The 17,401-nt window shown below is 33.9% G+C and overlaps 1 protein-coding gene across 1 annotated transcript in view; it reads right to left on the reverse strand.

The window, feature by feature from the left end:
• LOC112652169 (transmembrane protease serine 11C-like) overlaps positions 1-16,821 on the reverse strand; it is a 52,013-nt gene extending 35,192 nt beyond the window's left edge. Inside the window, exons 1-3 of the mRNA XM_049093080.1 lie at positions 16,766-16,821; positions 8,619-8,737; positions 5,851-5,969 (exon numbers count right to left, since the gene is read on the reverse strand). Coding sequence (XP_048949037.1) covers positions 5,851-5,969; positions 8,619-8,737; positions 16,766-16,821 — 294 coding nt within the window. The remainder of the gene's footprint in view (positions 1-5,850; positions 5,970-8,618; positions 8,738-16,765) is intronic.
• Between the last annotated feature and the right edge of the window lie 580 nt (positions 16,822-17,401).

Raw genomic sequence — 17,401 nt, forward strand, 5'->3', positions numbered from 1 at the left:
TCACCATTCTCACTGGTGTGAGGTGGTATCTCAATGTGGTTTTGACTTGTATTTCCTTGATGGCAAGTGATATGGAACATTTTCTCATGTGCTTGTTGGCCATGCCAATGTCTTCCTCTGTGAAATTTCTGTTCATGTCTTTTGCCCATTTCATGATTGGATTGTTTGTTTCTTTGCTGTTGAGTTTAATAAGTTCCTTATAGATCTTGGATACTAGCCCTTTATCTGATATGATCCTCTCAATAGATGCAAAGAAAGCATTTGACAAAATACAGCATCCATTCCTGATCAAAACTCTTCAGAGTACAGGGATAGAGGGAACATTCCTCAGCATCTTAAAAGCCATCTACGAAAAGCCCACAGCAAATATCATTCTCAATGGGGAAACACTGGGAGCCTTTCCCCTATGATCATGAACATGACAGGGATGTCCACTCTCACCACTGCTATTCAACATAGTTCTAGAAGTCCTAGCCTCAGCAATTAGGTGACAAAAAGAAATAAATGGCATTCAAATTGTAAAAGAAGAAGTCAAACTCTTCCGCTTTGCGGATGACATGATACTGTACATAGAAAACCTAAAAGCCTCCACCCCAAGATTGCTAGAACTCATACAGCAATTCGACAGTGTGCCAGGATACAAAATCAATGCCCAGAAATCAGTGGCATTTCTATACACTGAGACTGAAGAAAGAGAAATTAAGGAGTCAATCCCATTTACAATTGCACCCAAAAGCATACGATACCTAGGAATAAACCTAACCAAAGAGGTAAAAGATCTCTACCCTAAAAACTACAGACCACTTCTGAAAGAAATTGAGGAAAACACAAAGAGATGGAAAAATATTCCATGCTCATGGATTGGAAGAATTAATATTGTGAAAATGTCTATGCTATCCAGGGCAATGTACACGTTCAATGCAATCCCTATCAAAATACCATGGACTTTCTTCAGAGAGTTGGAATAAATCATCTTAAGATTTGTGTTGAGTACCAATAAAAAATAAATTTATAAAAAAAATTTGTGTGGAATCAGAAAAGACCCCAAATAGCCAGGGGAATATTAAAAAAGAAAACCAGAGCTGGGGGCATCACAATGCCAGATTTCAGGTTGTACTACAAAGCTGTGGACATCAAGACAGTGTAGTACTGGCACAAAAACAGACACATAGTTCAGTGGAACAGAATAGAGAATTCAGAAATGGACCCTCAACTTTATGGTCAACTAATATTCGACAAAGCAGGAAAGACTATCCACTGGAAAAAGACAATCTCTTCAATAAATGGTGCTGGGAAAATTGGACATCCACATGCAGAAGAATGAAACTAGACCATTCTCTATCACCATACACAAAGATAAACTCAAAATGGATGAAAGATCTAAATGTGAGACAAGAATCCATCAAAATCCTAGAGGAGAATACCAGCAACACCCTTTTTGAACTTGGCCACAGCAACTTCTTGCAAGATACATCCATGAAGGCAAGAGAAACAAAAGCAAAAATGAATTATTAGGACTTAATCAAAATAAAAAGCTTATGCACAGCAAAAGAAACAGTCAACAAAACTAAAAGACAACCTACAGAATGGGAGAATATATTTGCAAAAATGAAGCTTATTGTTTGAAATGAAAAAAATAATAAAGTAGACATAAGACCATCTAAATAGTCACATGTAAAAAGCACATTTGGAAAGATATTTTCATGCAAATAGAAATATTAACATCTGTAATTTACAGAGATTTTTACAAATTGGCAAGGATAAGACTACTGGAATAATGAGGCAAAGGATGTGAATGGGAAATTCACACATGAGAAAGTCCAAATGGCCACCATGCAGAGAAATAGACCTTCAATCTCACTACTGGTCAGTGAAATTCAAAATAAAGTAACAATGATATACATTTATCAGATTAGTACAAAGTAAAAAGTGTATTTTTTGCACCTATTGCTGGTGTAGATGTGAAGAGTAAGCAAATACATGACTGGTAGATGTGTGAATTATTTCAACTTTTAGAAAACAATCTGGCAACATTTCTTAAAATAGTCATTTGATGAAGAAATCTTAGTCTATACACCTATCAAATATGTGTAAGTATACGGTTGCATGTAAGAGGATTTGTTTTGCAATATTGGTTATATTAGTCAAAACCTAGAAACAAAATAAATGCCTGTAAGTAGGGGGAGGGTGAAGTATATTGTGCTACATCTACACCAAAAAATAGTATGCATTCATTGACAAGAATAGATTATACCTTTATATTGACTTGGAGGGATTTCGATGAGATACTGCTGAGGAAAACAAGTAAGTTTTATAAAATTGTGTATAAGGAACTGTCTATGAAAACTTTCAGACTAACGTAGATTTTCTGAAGATCAACAAAAATAACTATGTCACAAAAAGAAGAAAATATTTCTAGAAAGCAATTGGAGGCGCTTTTCTAAAAATTTCCAGTTCCAGTTCTGATTTATCTAATTTTAGTATAGTAACAGTTTAGCATTGTTTAACATTCATTTTTAATTAATATTTATACAAATCATCCACATATTTAAAATTCTGTCTTTCAAATTGGTTCACAAATATATAGGAAAATGTTTTATTGGTGGTATTGTTATATTATTAAATTATACTGTTAAATGTATAACAAAGGATTATAAGATGATGTGTTGTTATAATGGCGGGAAAATACTACTTCCACAGGACAGATACACCAAAAATGGATGCCAAAGAGATAGTACGTTTGCTAGATAGGTGCTCTCAGATGTGCAGTGAAAGTTGGATCTATGGTTCTTTCTGCCTTTTAACAGTAACCACCCTTCCCCTATGACTACAGACATCCCGAATATCCAGTATTTCATTCTTCTATTCTTGTTTCTCAACTGTAGAAAGAAAACTAGTACAACAGTAATTTTGTTAGTTATATTTATATCATTTGAAATATGAATAATAGCTCTGTAATGTTGGTTACATTTTTTTTTATAAACCTTGCATCTTCTTAATTTCTTCATGGCTAAAGACTTAGTGTACAATCATTTAATACATTAGATATTATTTTGTTTTAAAAATAGCTTAGAGAGTATGGTAATATGGAATTTAGGACCATTGCTGGTATTTTGGTTTTCTGATATGTTTTCAGGGGCATAAAATTGCATGAACACTGACAATTTTTACTCAAGCTAAAATATTGTTAACCTATATTGGATGGAACAGGAGTCCTTAATGTTATCCTTCATTTTATTACCTTTAAAAATTATATTTTTCTAATCCTGATTAATTCTATAGATAACCTGTCATTTGAAAGGCTGCCCCAAAGAAAGAATATGCATAAAGGTGTATATGCCTATATCAGGATCAGGTTAACTCAGTGGAAAATTTATTCGACAGATGACCTGGTTATGTAGTGACCAAAGATGCCTCCTGCTCTTGGACACTGTGATAAGTGGTTTGATATATGAGCTTGACTGGCCTGTTTGGTATGGGTAATTTTAGTACCCTATCCATATCAGATATAATTTTGGTCATCTATAATCCAATGCATTATATGTGAAAACCACATAGAGTTTTTTAAACATTTTTCAATATTTGACTGGCCATATGAAATTGATGTAATCCGAAATGCGCTCAAGATTTTACATTTGCATGGTCTTTTGCATAGGACAGAAAAATCATAAAGAAGGTGGAAGCAAACTTTCAGTGTGACCCTGAGTAAGTTAACCTTTTAGGACCTCAGTCTCCTCCCATGGAAAATGGGAATATTGTAAGGATTAAAAAAAAAATAACATACAAAGTACTTAGGGCAGTACTGATCATTAATAAAGCTAATTATTGTTAAGGTCTCATTTCACTTGAATTTTTAGAATTTCTATTCACTGTAATTGGGCATCATATCTGCTGAAGATCTACGAAAAATAAGAAATGGCATAGAGATTTCTTCTTGAGTTGCCCACTGGAAAACCACATGTCTAAAATATGAAAATGTTCCCTATGAAGGCCTAACCTCTGTAGTTAAAAAACTGCCATTCATAGGAAAGAAGCATCTTTCTTTATCCCATTTATTTCTTCTTTTTAGAGTCAGTCATCATAAGAATTATTTAATGGAAACCAGAAGAAGAACAGTGTATTATAATAATGATTAATAGGTAAGTTTCATGAATGATTCACAACTCCATTTGGTGATCGTATACCAAAGGAGTACTTATAAATACTTGTACTTATGAGTGCTGTGGACACGGTGATAATCATAACACACAGAGCATCATAAGTGAAAACAGGCATGTAAAAGCAGGACTTTAACACATGTAGAGGAAAAAGTATGAGAATTATCTGGTAGCTGTTTTAATATAGTTGTGTTAAAGCTGGGAATGAGGACTGCTAAAGGAGCCTGCAACTAGGTGTCAGGATTGGTGCTAATTGACCAACACGATATGATAATTGATAAAACCAATCATTTTAGAATATTAATTTTGAGGTAAACATTGGTTAATTCATTTGAATGAGTTGATCTAAATTTATAGATGAAAAGATGATTTTCTTAGTTTGGGTATATTTGGAATTATTTTGAAGTTCTATATTAACTATTATGTTTATGATTTATTAAGAATGTTAATGATGCTCTTGTTTTAGATATTTTTAGGCTATTATATTTTAAGGGATTACAGAATAACAGGACTTTTGCTAAGATTATGACATATTTCATCTTATGTGATGCTTACAACAATCCTATGATATAGATACATATATATAGCTTAAGGTTATATAGCTGGTAAATGGCTAAACTTAGAATTGAACAAGGACTCTGGGTCCAAGGCCTGTTCTTAACCATTGTGTTCTCTAGCTTCCCTGTCATTTCCTTTTTATCATAAAGCTAAACTAAAGGTGAGTATTGTCTTCCTCCATTTTCTATATGCTACTTTTAGTATAATGGTAAAAGCATACCAAGGTTTTTAAAGACTGAATTTATTATAAACTTGGAGGTAGAAGGATATGGAAAGATGGAAAGATGGAAAGACTATAAGCTTTAATCCGATCGACCTGGATCTGAAGGTGTCCTGTTAGGAATCTGCTCAAGGAAATGGAAGGTGGATGATGCCACCACTGCTCTCAGCAGGATTTAGTTTGGTTGGTAAAGTTACTTGAGCTAATTAGAGTATATCTACAATAAAGGAAGATTATGTCTAAGGGGCAGTCAAGACTTTTCATTAGGTTTTTAGTCTGCTAAAGGTTAACTTAAAGCACACTCTTAAGTAGACATTTAAAACTTGATAAAGATCTTTACTTTGGGCTATATGTCCTTTTCCTTTTTTTTTTTTTTTTTTTTTTTTTTAATTTTTATTTATTTATGATAGTCACACAGAGAGAAAGAGAGAGAGAGGCAGAGACACAGGCAGAGGGAGAAGCAGGCTCCACGCACCAGGAGCCCGATGTGGGATTCGATCCCGGGTCTCCAGGATCGCGCCCTGGGCCAAAGGCAGGCGCCAAACCGCTGCGCCACCCAGGGATCCCCTATATGTCCTTTTCTACATTGGACATTCTTCTTTCTTGAAGGACTCCTTAGTTTAGGAACAGAAACTGCATGACTTTCATCAGGTATCTTGGAGGTAGGATATATTTTATTTATTTAATTTATTAATGCATTAGAAATATTCATGTCTGTCATGTGTCAGGCATTTCTTAGGTGTTCTCTAAATATGTCCCTCTTGCATTTTTTTTTTCCTGGTCGTGTTTTCTAACTAACTTTCTGAAAGTGCTGACTATCTTAATCGAGAACTTGAAAGGTGATCGTTGGGTTTCTGGCACTTCTAGAAACATAACATTTAAAAGGGCTATGCACAGAAAAAAATGTCAACTTACCAAAGACACTACCTTTTTGTTTAGATCCATATATTCTTGTGAATACGGTTTTTCAAATTTGCTGTCATAGTCAATGTTATTGACTTTAAAGCTGATGTGGTGGTAGAAAGGCGTCTTCTCTGGAAAGGAGGGAAAAGAAAAAAACAGTTATAAATTAATTCATTTTGTAATTATTTTCATTCTTAAGAGGATCATGTGAAATATAAAATTCTAATGAAATTGCAGGTAACTCAACATTTCAATAGTCTTTATTCCTAGTGATTGTTAAACTAACTTTGACAGAGCAATGTTTATTAAATTATAACCCCACCCGAAGGTGTATTTGGAATTTTTAATGTAAAATTTGAATGTGCCAGATTTCAAATCAATTTGTTTACCCAGGCAGCCCAACCAATGAATGTTAAAAAGATAAGCCCTATCAAATACTTTACATAGTCTCAGGAGGTTCTAATCTAGTTCCCAAAGGTTTACTATGACTTGAGAAAACTTGGAGTATTAATAAAACTTGCTTATTCTGAGGCAGAAGTACTTAATTTGGGCTTTTTTCCTTTTTATTTTTTTTTTAAGATTTTATTTATTCAGGAGAGACACAGAGAGAGAGAGAGAGGCAGAGACACAGGCAGAGGGAGAAGCAAGCTCCATGCAGAGAGCCTGACGTGGGACTCGATCCCAGGTCTCCAGGATCATACCCTAGGCTGAAGGCGGCGCTAGACCGCTGAGCCACCGGGGCTGCCCGATTTTTTTCTTTTTAGAAATTCTTATAAGTTGCTAAAGTTTACAATTTCTGGGAAATAAATATAAGTAATTCTAGGAGCAAGATCTTAAATATATTAAAACTCATATGAATTTTCATATGGATAGTTTCTTCTAGGCCCACTTAATATCTGCATAAAATATTGCTTTAGTATAAACTGCAAGTGATGATTATACACACAAACACAAATAGGTAGATAGATAAACTTGGTATTTCAAACAAGTATATTTTATTGTATGTAACCATAAAGCAATTTTGTTTTTAAATTCTTTAGTAACAAATAGTGTTCTGGTCACTATAAACCATAAAATGTGCTCTCAATTCACATATTAAAATACCCAGATCTCTTTTTTAGTCAAAATTTGAACTTGATGTAAAGCTGAGGGTTTTTTCCTCCCTTTCTAAGCTCTTTACTCAGCAAGTGCTGCTATTCCTCCTTTTCCACTTCATTGACTGGATTTGGACTCCTCTAGGTCCTTACTTGAAAGGTTAAGAATTTGGAATCTAGCTTTAGTACTCTGGAAACTTAGTATATACTTAAAATCAATTTCTTTCTAGGTTCTCCTGAACTTTTCTTAAATTGGATTCTCTCTCAAAGCCCATCTCTCAGCTTATATGAGGGGGAAAATATGTTGTTCACATATTGGGGAGGTTGTAGTAGCTTAAAAAATTTATGGTATGCCTATGTCCAAAGATAAACTCTTAAAATATCTTTTCCTCTCTCCAGTGTCTGGCAGTTTTATTCTTTGGAGGAAAGGCAGTAGGTTCTGTGTCTATATCTTGAGTGAGAAACTTATTCAAAGATTTATGGGCATTTGCCATACTATCACTCTGGGTCTGGCGGTGTTGGCAGCTGGCATTACAATCCACCTAATGATCATGTTCACACAATCTATGTGTAGGAAGGGTGTGTATGGAAGACAAAGTGTAATAGTATAAATAGTTTTTGAGGATATGGCCTCTTTACACCAGTGTATACAACTCTATTTGTCTCTATGGAAATTATTTTTCTTATAAACTGAAATGGTTGCTTACCTAGACAGCTTTTTTTTCTAAATATATTTTTTCCAGAAAACACTATTATGTTCTAAAGCAGTGGTTCCCAATTTATGACCCATGAGTTATATAGAATAGGGGAATGGTGACAGTAGAAGATGATTCTAGGAAAAAATATTTATATATACATCATTCATTATTCTAGATTAAAAAAATGATGATTCTCATACATATATGTATTACAAATTTTCAAACATAGGTAGATATAGTTAATTAAATGCAAGTTAATTTAAAAGGAATTACTAAATTTATAGTTGTCTTCATTTCTTTACTCAACAAAGTAATTATTCTCTTGCAAGAATGTAGAATTTTTTTTTCCTATAAAAAGGCCCTCATTCTTGAAAACATTAGAAAATAGTGGGTTAAAGTGACAAGGACAGCACACAGCAAATCTGGCCAATGTGCTATTTTTAAGAGAGATTGATCTTGAGGATCCCATAATTTTTTGTACTTTATGTAAAATATATAAAAAATTGTATTTGTACTGACCTTTTAGATTTCATCCCTCAGTAGTAGGAAATCTTCTAGGTTTAGTCAGAATTTATGAGAAGAAAATATTGGATGGAGAAAAAATTATAGGCTTTGAAACAAAAAATTTTAGCTTAAAATCCCATATTCTGGGCTTTTATACTTATTTGTTAACTTACTGATAATCTCTTGAGAAAGTTACAAGTTCAGCAATGATAGGGACTGTGGCTTATTCATCAACATATTCCTAGAACCCAAGTCTTTAGCAGGAATTTAAGAAAAGAGTACACCAAATCCTCAGGTCTAGAATACTCTAAGCCAGTGGTCACTAAAGAAGTTTATAGTCAATGTTATTAACCTTAAGAAATTCTCTCTACTAAATATTCTTATCTGACTTCTTTCCTTCCCCCATTTTCAAAATTCCTAATTTTCCCAATAATAGAAGCAATAATTCTGTGCGATTAGAAAGTTAGGCACAGTAAGTACTTACCATAAATGACAAAATAAACAATGAGTCCAATGATTATTGCAACAACAGCCAGCATTAAGATACCCAGGGTAATCTTTCCACATGTTGTGAGTTTCATTTTTGTGTTTGACTCTGTCCCTCTAGGCAGAAAGGAGAGGAAAGCAAGTGTTAATAAGAGCAAGAAATAGGACATTCGCAATAATAAATATGTACTTGATGTGAAGCATAACATCAATTATTTTACATTAATTATAGACTCAATGGACTGCTGAGCTTGGAAAACAACATATAGGACTAGTAAATATAATATTTTTTCTGCTTATTTTTCATTATTCATTATTATTATGAATAATAATGGTGATAGTAAAATCAAAATTCATTCATTTACCAAATACTTATGGATGTTCTACTATGGACTAGGCATAGTAGCAAAGATCTCTTTCCTTATGGAGATTACATTTTACTGAGGGGAGATAGCAAAGAAGAATATAATTAATAAATAATAATATATATCTATATATAATTAATAAATAAATATAAAAAAAGATCTTAAGTGCTATAGAAAAAATAGAGCTAGGTAAAGATCAGAAATGTGGGAATGTATGTGAGATGATAGAGGCAGAATATGATATTAAATAGAGTGGTCAGGTTAGGCCTACTGAGAAGGTAAAATCCAAGAGACTTGAAACATGATGTTGTTGGCCATACAGGTATCTGGAATGTCCCAGGCAGATGGAATAACTCTACAAAGGCCAGGAGGGAGAGGTATGCCTAGACGAGCATGCTAGGAGGGCAGTGTGACTGAAACAGTGAATGAGAACAGTAACAAAGGAGTAATTATGAGAGGTCCCAAGGCCTTGGTCATAAAGGGCTTGGTGGGTCATTGTAATAATTTTGGCTTTTTCTCTGAGTGAAATGTGAGTTTTAGGAGGCTTTGGGCAGAACACTATGATGAGCTGACCTAATTTCTTACGGGATCTCCGTGACTGCTTTGTGGAAAGTAAATTGTGTATGGCAAAGGTGGAAGCAGAACCACAAGATTGAAAACGATTATAGTAATTCAAGCACAAGATGATGTTGATGTGGACCAGAGTGGTAGAGGTAGAGGAAGTGAAAAGGGTTTGAATTTGCATACGTCTTGAGTATAGAGTTGGTAGGATAGAGGTCTCAGATAGGAATATAAATTTGGCATTCTTCAATATGTAATGTTAGGATCTGAGACTAGAAGAGATTTACCAGGTAAGTATAGATAGAAAAGACCAGGATATGGTTACTGGAGCACTTCCAAATCCAGAGATTAGGAAGAAGAGCAAAACCAAGCAAAGGAGACAGAGGGAGCAACTAGTAAGGGTAGGAGGAAAAGAGAGAAAGTGGTGTTCTGGAAGCCGACAGAAGTGTATCGGGGAAAGGGAAGGGAATCAACTGTCAAATGCTGCTGATAATTTAAAAAAAGTGAACAAGCATTGAAAATTGACCATTGGATTAGCATTATAGAGATAATTGATTACCTTAATGCAAGAAGTTTTAGGAGTGGAAGAGGAAGGGAATAGTTAGAAATGGATTCAAAGACAATGCAAATAGGAACACCTGAGTGGCTCAGTGGTTGAAAGTCTGCCTTTGGCTCAGGTTGTGATCCTGGGGTCCTGGAACTGAGTCCTGCATTGGGCTCCTGGCAGGGACCTTGCTTCTCCCTCTGCCTATGTCTCTGCCTCTCTCTGTGTCTCTCAAGAATAAATACATAAAATATTTAAAAAAAGACAATGGAAGTAGAGGGACTGGAGTAGTGACCACAGTCCACTTTTTAAAAGATTTTGCTGAAAACAGGTAATAAAGAAATGGAGCTATACATGTTGAAGGAATGAGATCAAGAGAAATTTTATAATAGAATAATGTAATAAACCTTCATATCCTTCACATAGATTTAAGAACTGGGAACACCTTACAGTATTTTACCTATTTTTCTGAAATATTTTAAAGTAGTTGCAGAAAAGTAATTGCATCATGACATTCACCCCTAAATATTTCATTTTCCCTCTAAAAAAATAAGGATATTAAAAAACATGACCATTGTAATACATAATGAAATTACCAATAATTCCTGAATGCCTCTATTACCAAGTTTATATTCAAATATCTTTAGTTGTCCTCAATGATCTTTCACAATATATTTTTTTTGTTTTTGAACAAAAAATCAAATACAAATATTCACATTGCACTTGGTTACTATACTTATCTTTTAAAATCTAGAACAGCTTCAATACTCTGCCCTCATTTTAAATTTTTTCATGACATTGATTTATTAAAGGCACTGGGTTAGTTGTCCTTTGGAATACCTCAGAGGAAGAGAAGTTTGTGTATTTATGTTTCAAAAATTTTTAATTAAATGTTTTATTTTGTGATAATTAGACTCATATGTTGTAAGAAATAATACAGAGGGATCTCTGGTACGTTTTTCCCAGTTTTCTCCAGTGGTAACAAATTGTAGAACTATAGCACAGTATCACATTAGTGTATTTATAGTGATATGGCCAAGATACCTAACATGTCTATCACAAGGGTCCCTCATGTTTGTTTGTTTGTTTGTTTTTTTGCCACATCTACTTGTCTTCAGTCCCCTTATCCTTATTAACTCCCTGGCAACCACTAGTCTCTTCTTTTCTATAATTTTGTCATTTAAAAAATGTTATGGGATCCCTGGGTGGCGCAGCGGTTTAGCGCCTGCCTTTGGCCCAGGGCGTGATCCTGGAGACCCGGGATCGAATCCCACGTCGGGCTCCCGGTGCATGGAGCCTGCTTCTCCCTCTGCCTGTGTCTCTGCCTCCTCTCTCTTTCTGTGTGACTATCATAAATAAATAAAAATTAAAAAAAATGTTATATAATTGGAATCCTACAATATGCAACTTTTTAGATTTTTTTTTTCACTCAGCAAAATTCTCTGGCATTCATTCAGGTTGTTGCATATATCAATAGTTTTTTTTCAGAAATTGCTGATGTATGTACTAACCCTTTCTCAGATATCTCATTTGCAAATATCCTCTCTCAGTCCATAGGTTGCCTTTTAGTTTTGTTGATTGTTTCCTTCACTGTATGGAAGCTTTTTATTTTGATGTAGGCCCAGTAGATTATTTTTGCATTTGTTTCCCTTGATTCAGGGGATTTATCTAAAAAAAAAGTTGCTATGGCTGATGTCAGAGACATTACAGCTTGTGCTCTCTTCTGGGATTTTTATGGTTTCAGGTCTCACGATTAGATCCTTAATCCATTTTGAGTTTATTTTGTGTATGGTTTAAGAAAGCATTCCAATTTCATTCTCTTGGTTGTAGCTGTTGAGTTTTCCCAACACTATTTGTTGAGGAGACTGTCTTTTTCCCATTGGATGTTCTTGCTTCCTTTCTCAAAGATTAATTGACAATATGATTGTGAGTTTATTTCTGGGGTCTCTATTTTGCTCTACTGATCTATGTGTCTATTTCTGTGCTAGTACCATAATGTTTTGATTACTACAGCTTTGTAGTACATGTGAAATCTGGGATTACAATACCTCCAGTTTTATTCTTTATCAAGATTGCTTTGGTTATTCAGGGTTTTATTTGTTTCTACACAAGTTTTGGGATTATTTGTTCTAGTTTTATGAAAAATGCTGTTGGTATTTTGATAGGGATTACATTAAATCTGTAGATTGCTTTGAGTAGTATGAACATTTTAACAGTATTTGTTCTCCAAATCTATGGACACTTCGCATCTTTCCATTTCTGTGTATTATCCTCAATTTCTTTCATCAATGTTTTATAGTTTTCAGAGTACAGGTCTTTCACTTCCTTGGTTAAGTTTATTCCTTGGCAATCGTATATGGCCTAAATTGTTATTTTGTAGTGAGTTTCTTGTAGACAACATATGACTGGGTTATATTTTTAAATCCATTTTATTAATATCTGTCTTTTACAGGTATGTTTAGACAATTTACATTTAGTGTAATTATAAGTATTTTAGGGCTCAAGTCTGCCTTTCAAATACCTTAATCAAAACATCTTTAAGAAGCTCTGGGAGATTGTTCATCATTATTCATAGACTCATGGGATTGTTAGAAGCATGGGATGACATGCACAGTTTGGAAACAATAGTAGGATAGAGTAAGAGAATAAGAATAATAAAAGCTCTTATAATAAACTATCATTTATGAATTGGGAGGCAACTTTATTCCATGTCTCTATGTTTCAATATTGTTAAATGTTTGGAGCACACAAAATGTGCGTGGAGGAAATGACTCTTTAGAAGTTGAATAGTTTATTGTATTCATGTTTATTAAGCATCTTGTATGTGCAAGACATTGTGCTAGGCAGGGGGTATACAATGATGAACAAGAGCACTAACAAATGCAAACTGCAAGAATGTAAAATATTAGTTTTGTTTTATATACTTATTATATACTATATTATTATACTTGTTTGCAAGCATACGGGTGGTACTAGTTTGGGCTACCATAACAAAGTATTGTTGTTGAGTGCCTTCAACAACAGAAGCTTATTTTCTCACAGTTCTGGAGGCTAGAAGTCTGAGACAGAGATGTTGGCAGGGTTGTTTTTTTTCTAACGCTTCTCTCCTTGGCTTATAAATGACTGTTTTTCTCCTTATGTCTTCACATCATCTTCCCTCTGTACATATCTGTGTCCTTATTTTTGTTTCTTTCTTTTTTTCTGTCTTAACACAAAAATTTCTTTTCTCACAGTTCTAGGGGTCAGAAGGCTGAGATCAAGGTGTTGGGAGGGTGAGTTTCTCCTGAGGTTTCACTTATTGTTTTGTAAGATGGTCATGGTTTTCAGATGATTTTCCCTCTGTGTATGTCTGCCCAAATTTCCTCTTCTTATAAGGACACCAGCCATACTGGATTGGACCCACCTTAATGATATCCTTATAACTTAGTTGCTTCTCTAGAGACCCTATCTCCAAATATAATCAGATTCTGATGTTCTATGGTTTAGGATGTTGACATGAATTTTGAGGGGACACAATTCAGTCAATAACATTTTTGGATTACATTATATACTTGATATTATATATTTTATATTTTATATACAATATGCCAGTATGCTCTCTGCATGGAGCCTGCTTCTCCCTCTGCCTGTGTCTCTGCCTCTCATTCTCTCTCTGTGTCTCTATGAATAAATAAATAAAATCTTTAAAAAATATATTAAAAAAACAAAACAAAACAAAACAAAACAGTATGCCAGTATGTACAATATTCCATGTATGCTTATATGTTTGTGTGTATGTTTCATATATGCGTATCAGTATAAGTGAAATGATAATAATAAATATTGATTAGTTTGAAATACCTATATTTATTTGGTTTTTGTTTGAAAACAGAATCAAGTACCTATAAAAAGTTTATTTTTTGGTTAATGGTCATTCTCTGAATAGATGATACTCCCTAAGGAGTTAATGTTAACTAGATATCCAATGCAGGTTAAATTTTCAAGTCTTATGTTCTTAGAAATTTCATTTTACTTAAAAACCACTTTGACCATTTCAATATATTTTGTCCAAATTATGTTTTCAGTTTGCACATAAATGTTAATATCTTCATATTTCTATGAAGGTATGATGCCCATGAACATTTTTGGTTCATAATAAAATAAAAATCCCTAAAAGACACTTCACTATGAAAAATGTTTTCCTGTAAATATTTATAATCTGACCAAATCACTGAGTTTAGAATAGTGTTTAAAATTCGAGGAAAAAATAAATGACTAAATTATATGGTGAAACCCTGGTAACTTAAATTCCTGTTATCCTAAAACATCCTCTCCCACATCCACATATGTATGCCTATATATTTTACTCAATACAGTTTGCCATGGAATAAGCCTCAATGAAAACATGATGATTGTAATATGAAATTGGTGGCAAAATCTTGAAGTATATTTTTTATTCATCTAAGCTGCATCCTTCTAATAGATCGAACTATTTAAAAATGCTGCCTTTTTTTGGTTAAAAAACTTGAATTTTGGTAATTTTACAATAATTCACCCTAGAGGTACACAGATACACTTTGTTTATTGTCTCCTCTTGTCATAAGATGATATAAAAGTGATTCTTGTAACTAAGAATTTGTTTAATAGGGAGATTGATTTCAATCCTCCTGCCAATATAAAGTTCCTAAAATGAGAGATGCATAGCCTTTTGGAACTGGAAAGGATTTTGCAAATCACCCATTCTGGTTTCCTGATTTTAAGAGGACAGCCAAAATCTGAGATCACTAGTGATTTTACTATCTAGATTCACAAATGTAAAATTTTGGTTAATGAGTAAAAATTAATTTTAAAGGCAAATGAACTAAATGTTGCTGTCATTCCTACCTGAGTATTCTAAAATGCAGATGTTCTTCCTATTTGCAAAGGGTTTTATTGATTTGGAAGGTGATTTCCCCTGTGTGTATATGCGTGTGTGTGCACACGCATGTGTATGTATGTGTATTCCTGAATTCAAAAGGAAAATTAAACTCTGTCAAGATCCAGTTCTTTTAAGTATTCTTCTAAAAACAATGCCAGACATATAAATTCCATTTTCCCAAAGTGTTATATTATGTGGAATCTTGGTTGAAAATAGATTACTTATTTGGCAGCAAGTGGGTCTTGGGTGTAGTTAACACGAGCAATAAAAAATCTTGTTTTTATTTTAGCAATGTGCCTTAACTTTTTCAAATTTCTGTATTTATTCACAAAGTATATCCTGGAGCCATTCAGGTGCTATATTAAGATGGTAGTGATATTTAGGATTATTTAGCGATTTCAGAAACACTGGCTTTTTTGGTGAGTTGTGCTTTTTATTAATTCTTTGAATGGATGAAACTAGATCTGTCTATATATTATTTCTCACATACTGTTTATGGAGCACAAGGAGTTGAGTAAGTTGACATGGACATGAGAGCTAAGATAAAACATTTTTACTAGACTTTTTGTTAATTCATAAGGATTAACAGTAACAATTTGGAAAATATTTCAGAGATTCTCTTAGCTAATTAAACTAAATACTAATGTGAATATGTAAAGTGAGTGATTATTAAAGCTGTTTATTGTGATGTTACATTCTGCACAATATGTTAAACTGTTCACCTAGAATCTAGATGTTGGCATGATGTAGCAACCAGAAAAGTTGTCTGAAGATTTTATTAAAAATATGGGTTGGGTTCAATGGGTTTATCAAAGCATTCATTTTGTTGGAGTGCTAGGAAAGACTGTAATATTTATGTGAACATTTATCTTTGCCTTAATTTGATTAGCATAGGAATCAAGCCATAAAAATTATTTGTTCATCTGTGTGTACGATGTGCCAACAAGTCAGCACATTTGTTTGACTTTCAGGCCAACTGCTATCTGAGCATAAGGCATAGCTAATGGGAAGAAATGATCCCCTATTCTTTTTTCCAATTAAAATTTTAAATCATACCACTAAAAATGTCCAACAGTGAAGTACTGTGATGTTTCAATAATTAAAAATTAAGACTTAAACTTTTCTCTGCCACATCCTACAGCTAAAATGTATATTGTGAACATATTAATGTCTCTATTATCAGCATACATCATTAGAAATAGATACATATAACTATTTTGTATTCTTTTAATTTTCTTTCTTTCTTTTTTTTTTATTTATGATACTCGCACAGAGAGAGAGAGAGAGAGAGAGAGAGAGAGAGAGAGGCAGAGACACAGGCAGAGGGAGAAGCAGGCTCCATGCACCGGGAGCCCGATGTGGGATTTGATCCTGGGTCCCCAGGATCGCGCCCTGGGCCAAAGGCAGGCGCTAAACCGCTGCGCCACCCAGGGATCCCCCTATTCTTTTAATTTTCAAAGTGAAATTCTTTTTAAAAGTAAAATGCTCCAATTTTATTTCAGCAGTTTCAGCATAGTTTTCATGAATGCTTTAATTTTGCTGGAGATATTTCTCACAAAAATTAACATCCAAAATAGATTCTAATGATTAAAATTTATGAATCTTAATCATTCTAGTTTTTCTTTTATTTGGGAGATGTAGTGTTCCTATTTTTATAAAATGTTACTTTTAAGAATTTTAAAATAGAGATGAAACTACTTTAACTAATTTGATCCATTCAGAGAATATCTCCGAGGAGAAATGGCGAGCCCTCCTGCCACCCACTGCCATCAGCTTACCTGTTCTGCAGTGGTGTCCATGCATGCTGTCGCTGAGGAACCCGTCCCTTTGCCATCTTCTCCTTGAGTGCCGTGTGGCACAGTCATTCTCCACCTATTTAGCTTATGAAATTCTGACTTTTATGTGTTTTAGGATAATGATAATACTTAGCACTCATATAACTCCTCTTCAAAGTGCTTTCTGAACATTTACTAATTAATTTTATATTAGTAAAACATGTGCTATGTATATGCTGCTCCTTAAGTAATAAATAATCCTATGACCCAAGTGGAGGCAAATTTAAAACTCTCATTTGTTGTGACTGAGGAACCAGTTGGGTCACCTGGATTGAGAAGGATAGTGAACCTTTTCTCAGCTTTGCATTTTGTGAATATGGAGACAAGTCTCTGCTCTTCTCACGCTCTAGAATCCACTTCCAAAGACTGTCGCAATTTATTGCTTTTTGGTGGAGGGCCAGTGGCTCTCCAAGTTCTAACCCTCCATTAGGACCTGAATTTTCTCCAATTTATAATTGTCTTCAACTTCCTTCTACTCATATATTATCCTTTCATGAATTCCTCCATGAAATTTTGACTGCTGTCCTAATACTAGCACCCATTAAAAATTTTTTGTGCCCTAAAATCCAAAGGGTGTTG

Source organism: Canis lupus, chromosome 13 (genome assembly GCF_003254725.2).
Source record: "Canis lupus dingo isolate Sandy chromosome 13, ASM325472v2, whole genome shotgun sequence".
Lineage (NCBI taxonomy): Eukaryota > Metazoa > Chordata > Mammalia > Carnivora > Canidae > Canis > Canis lupus.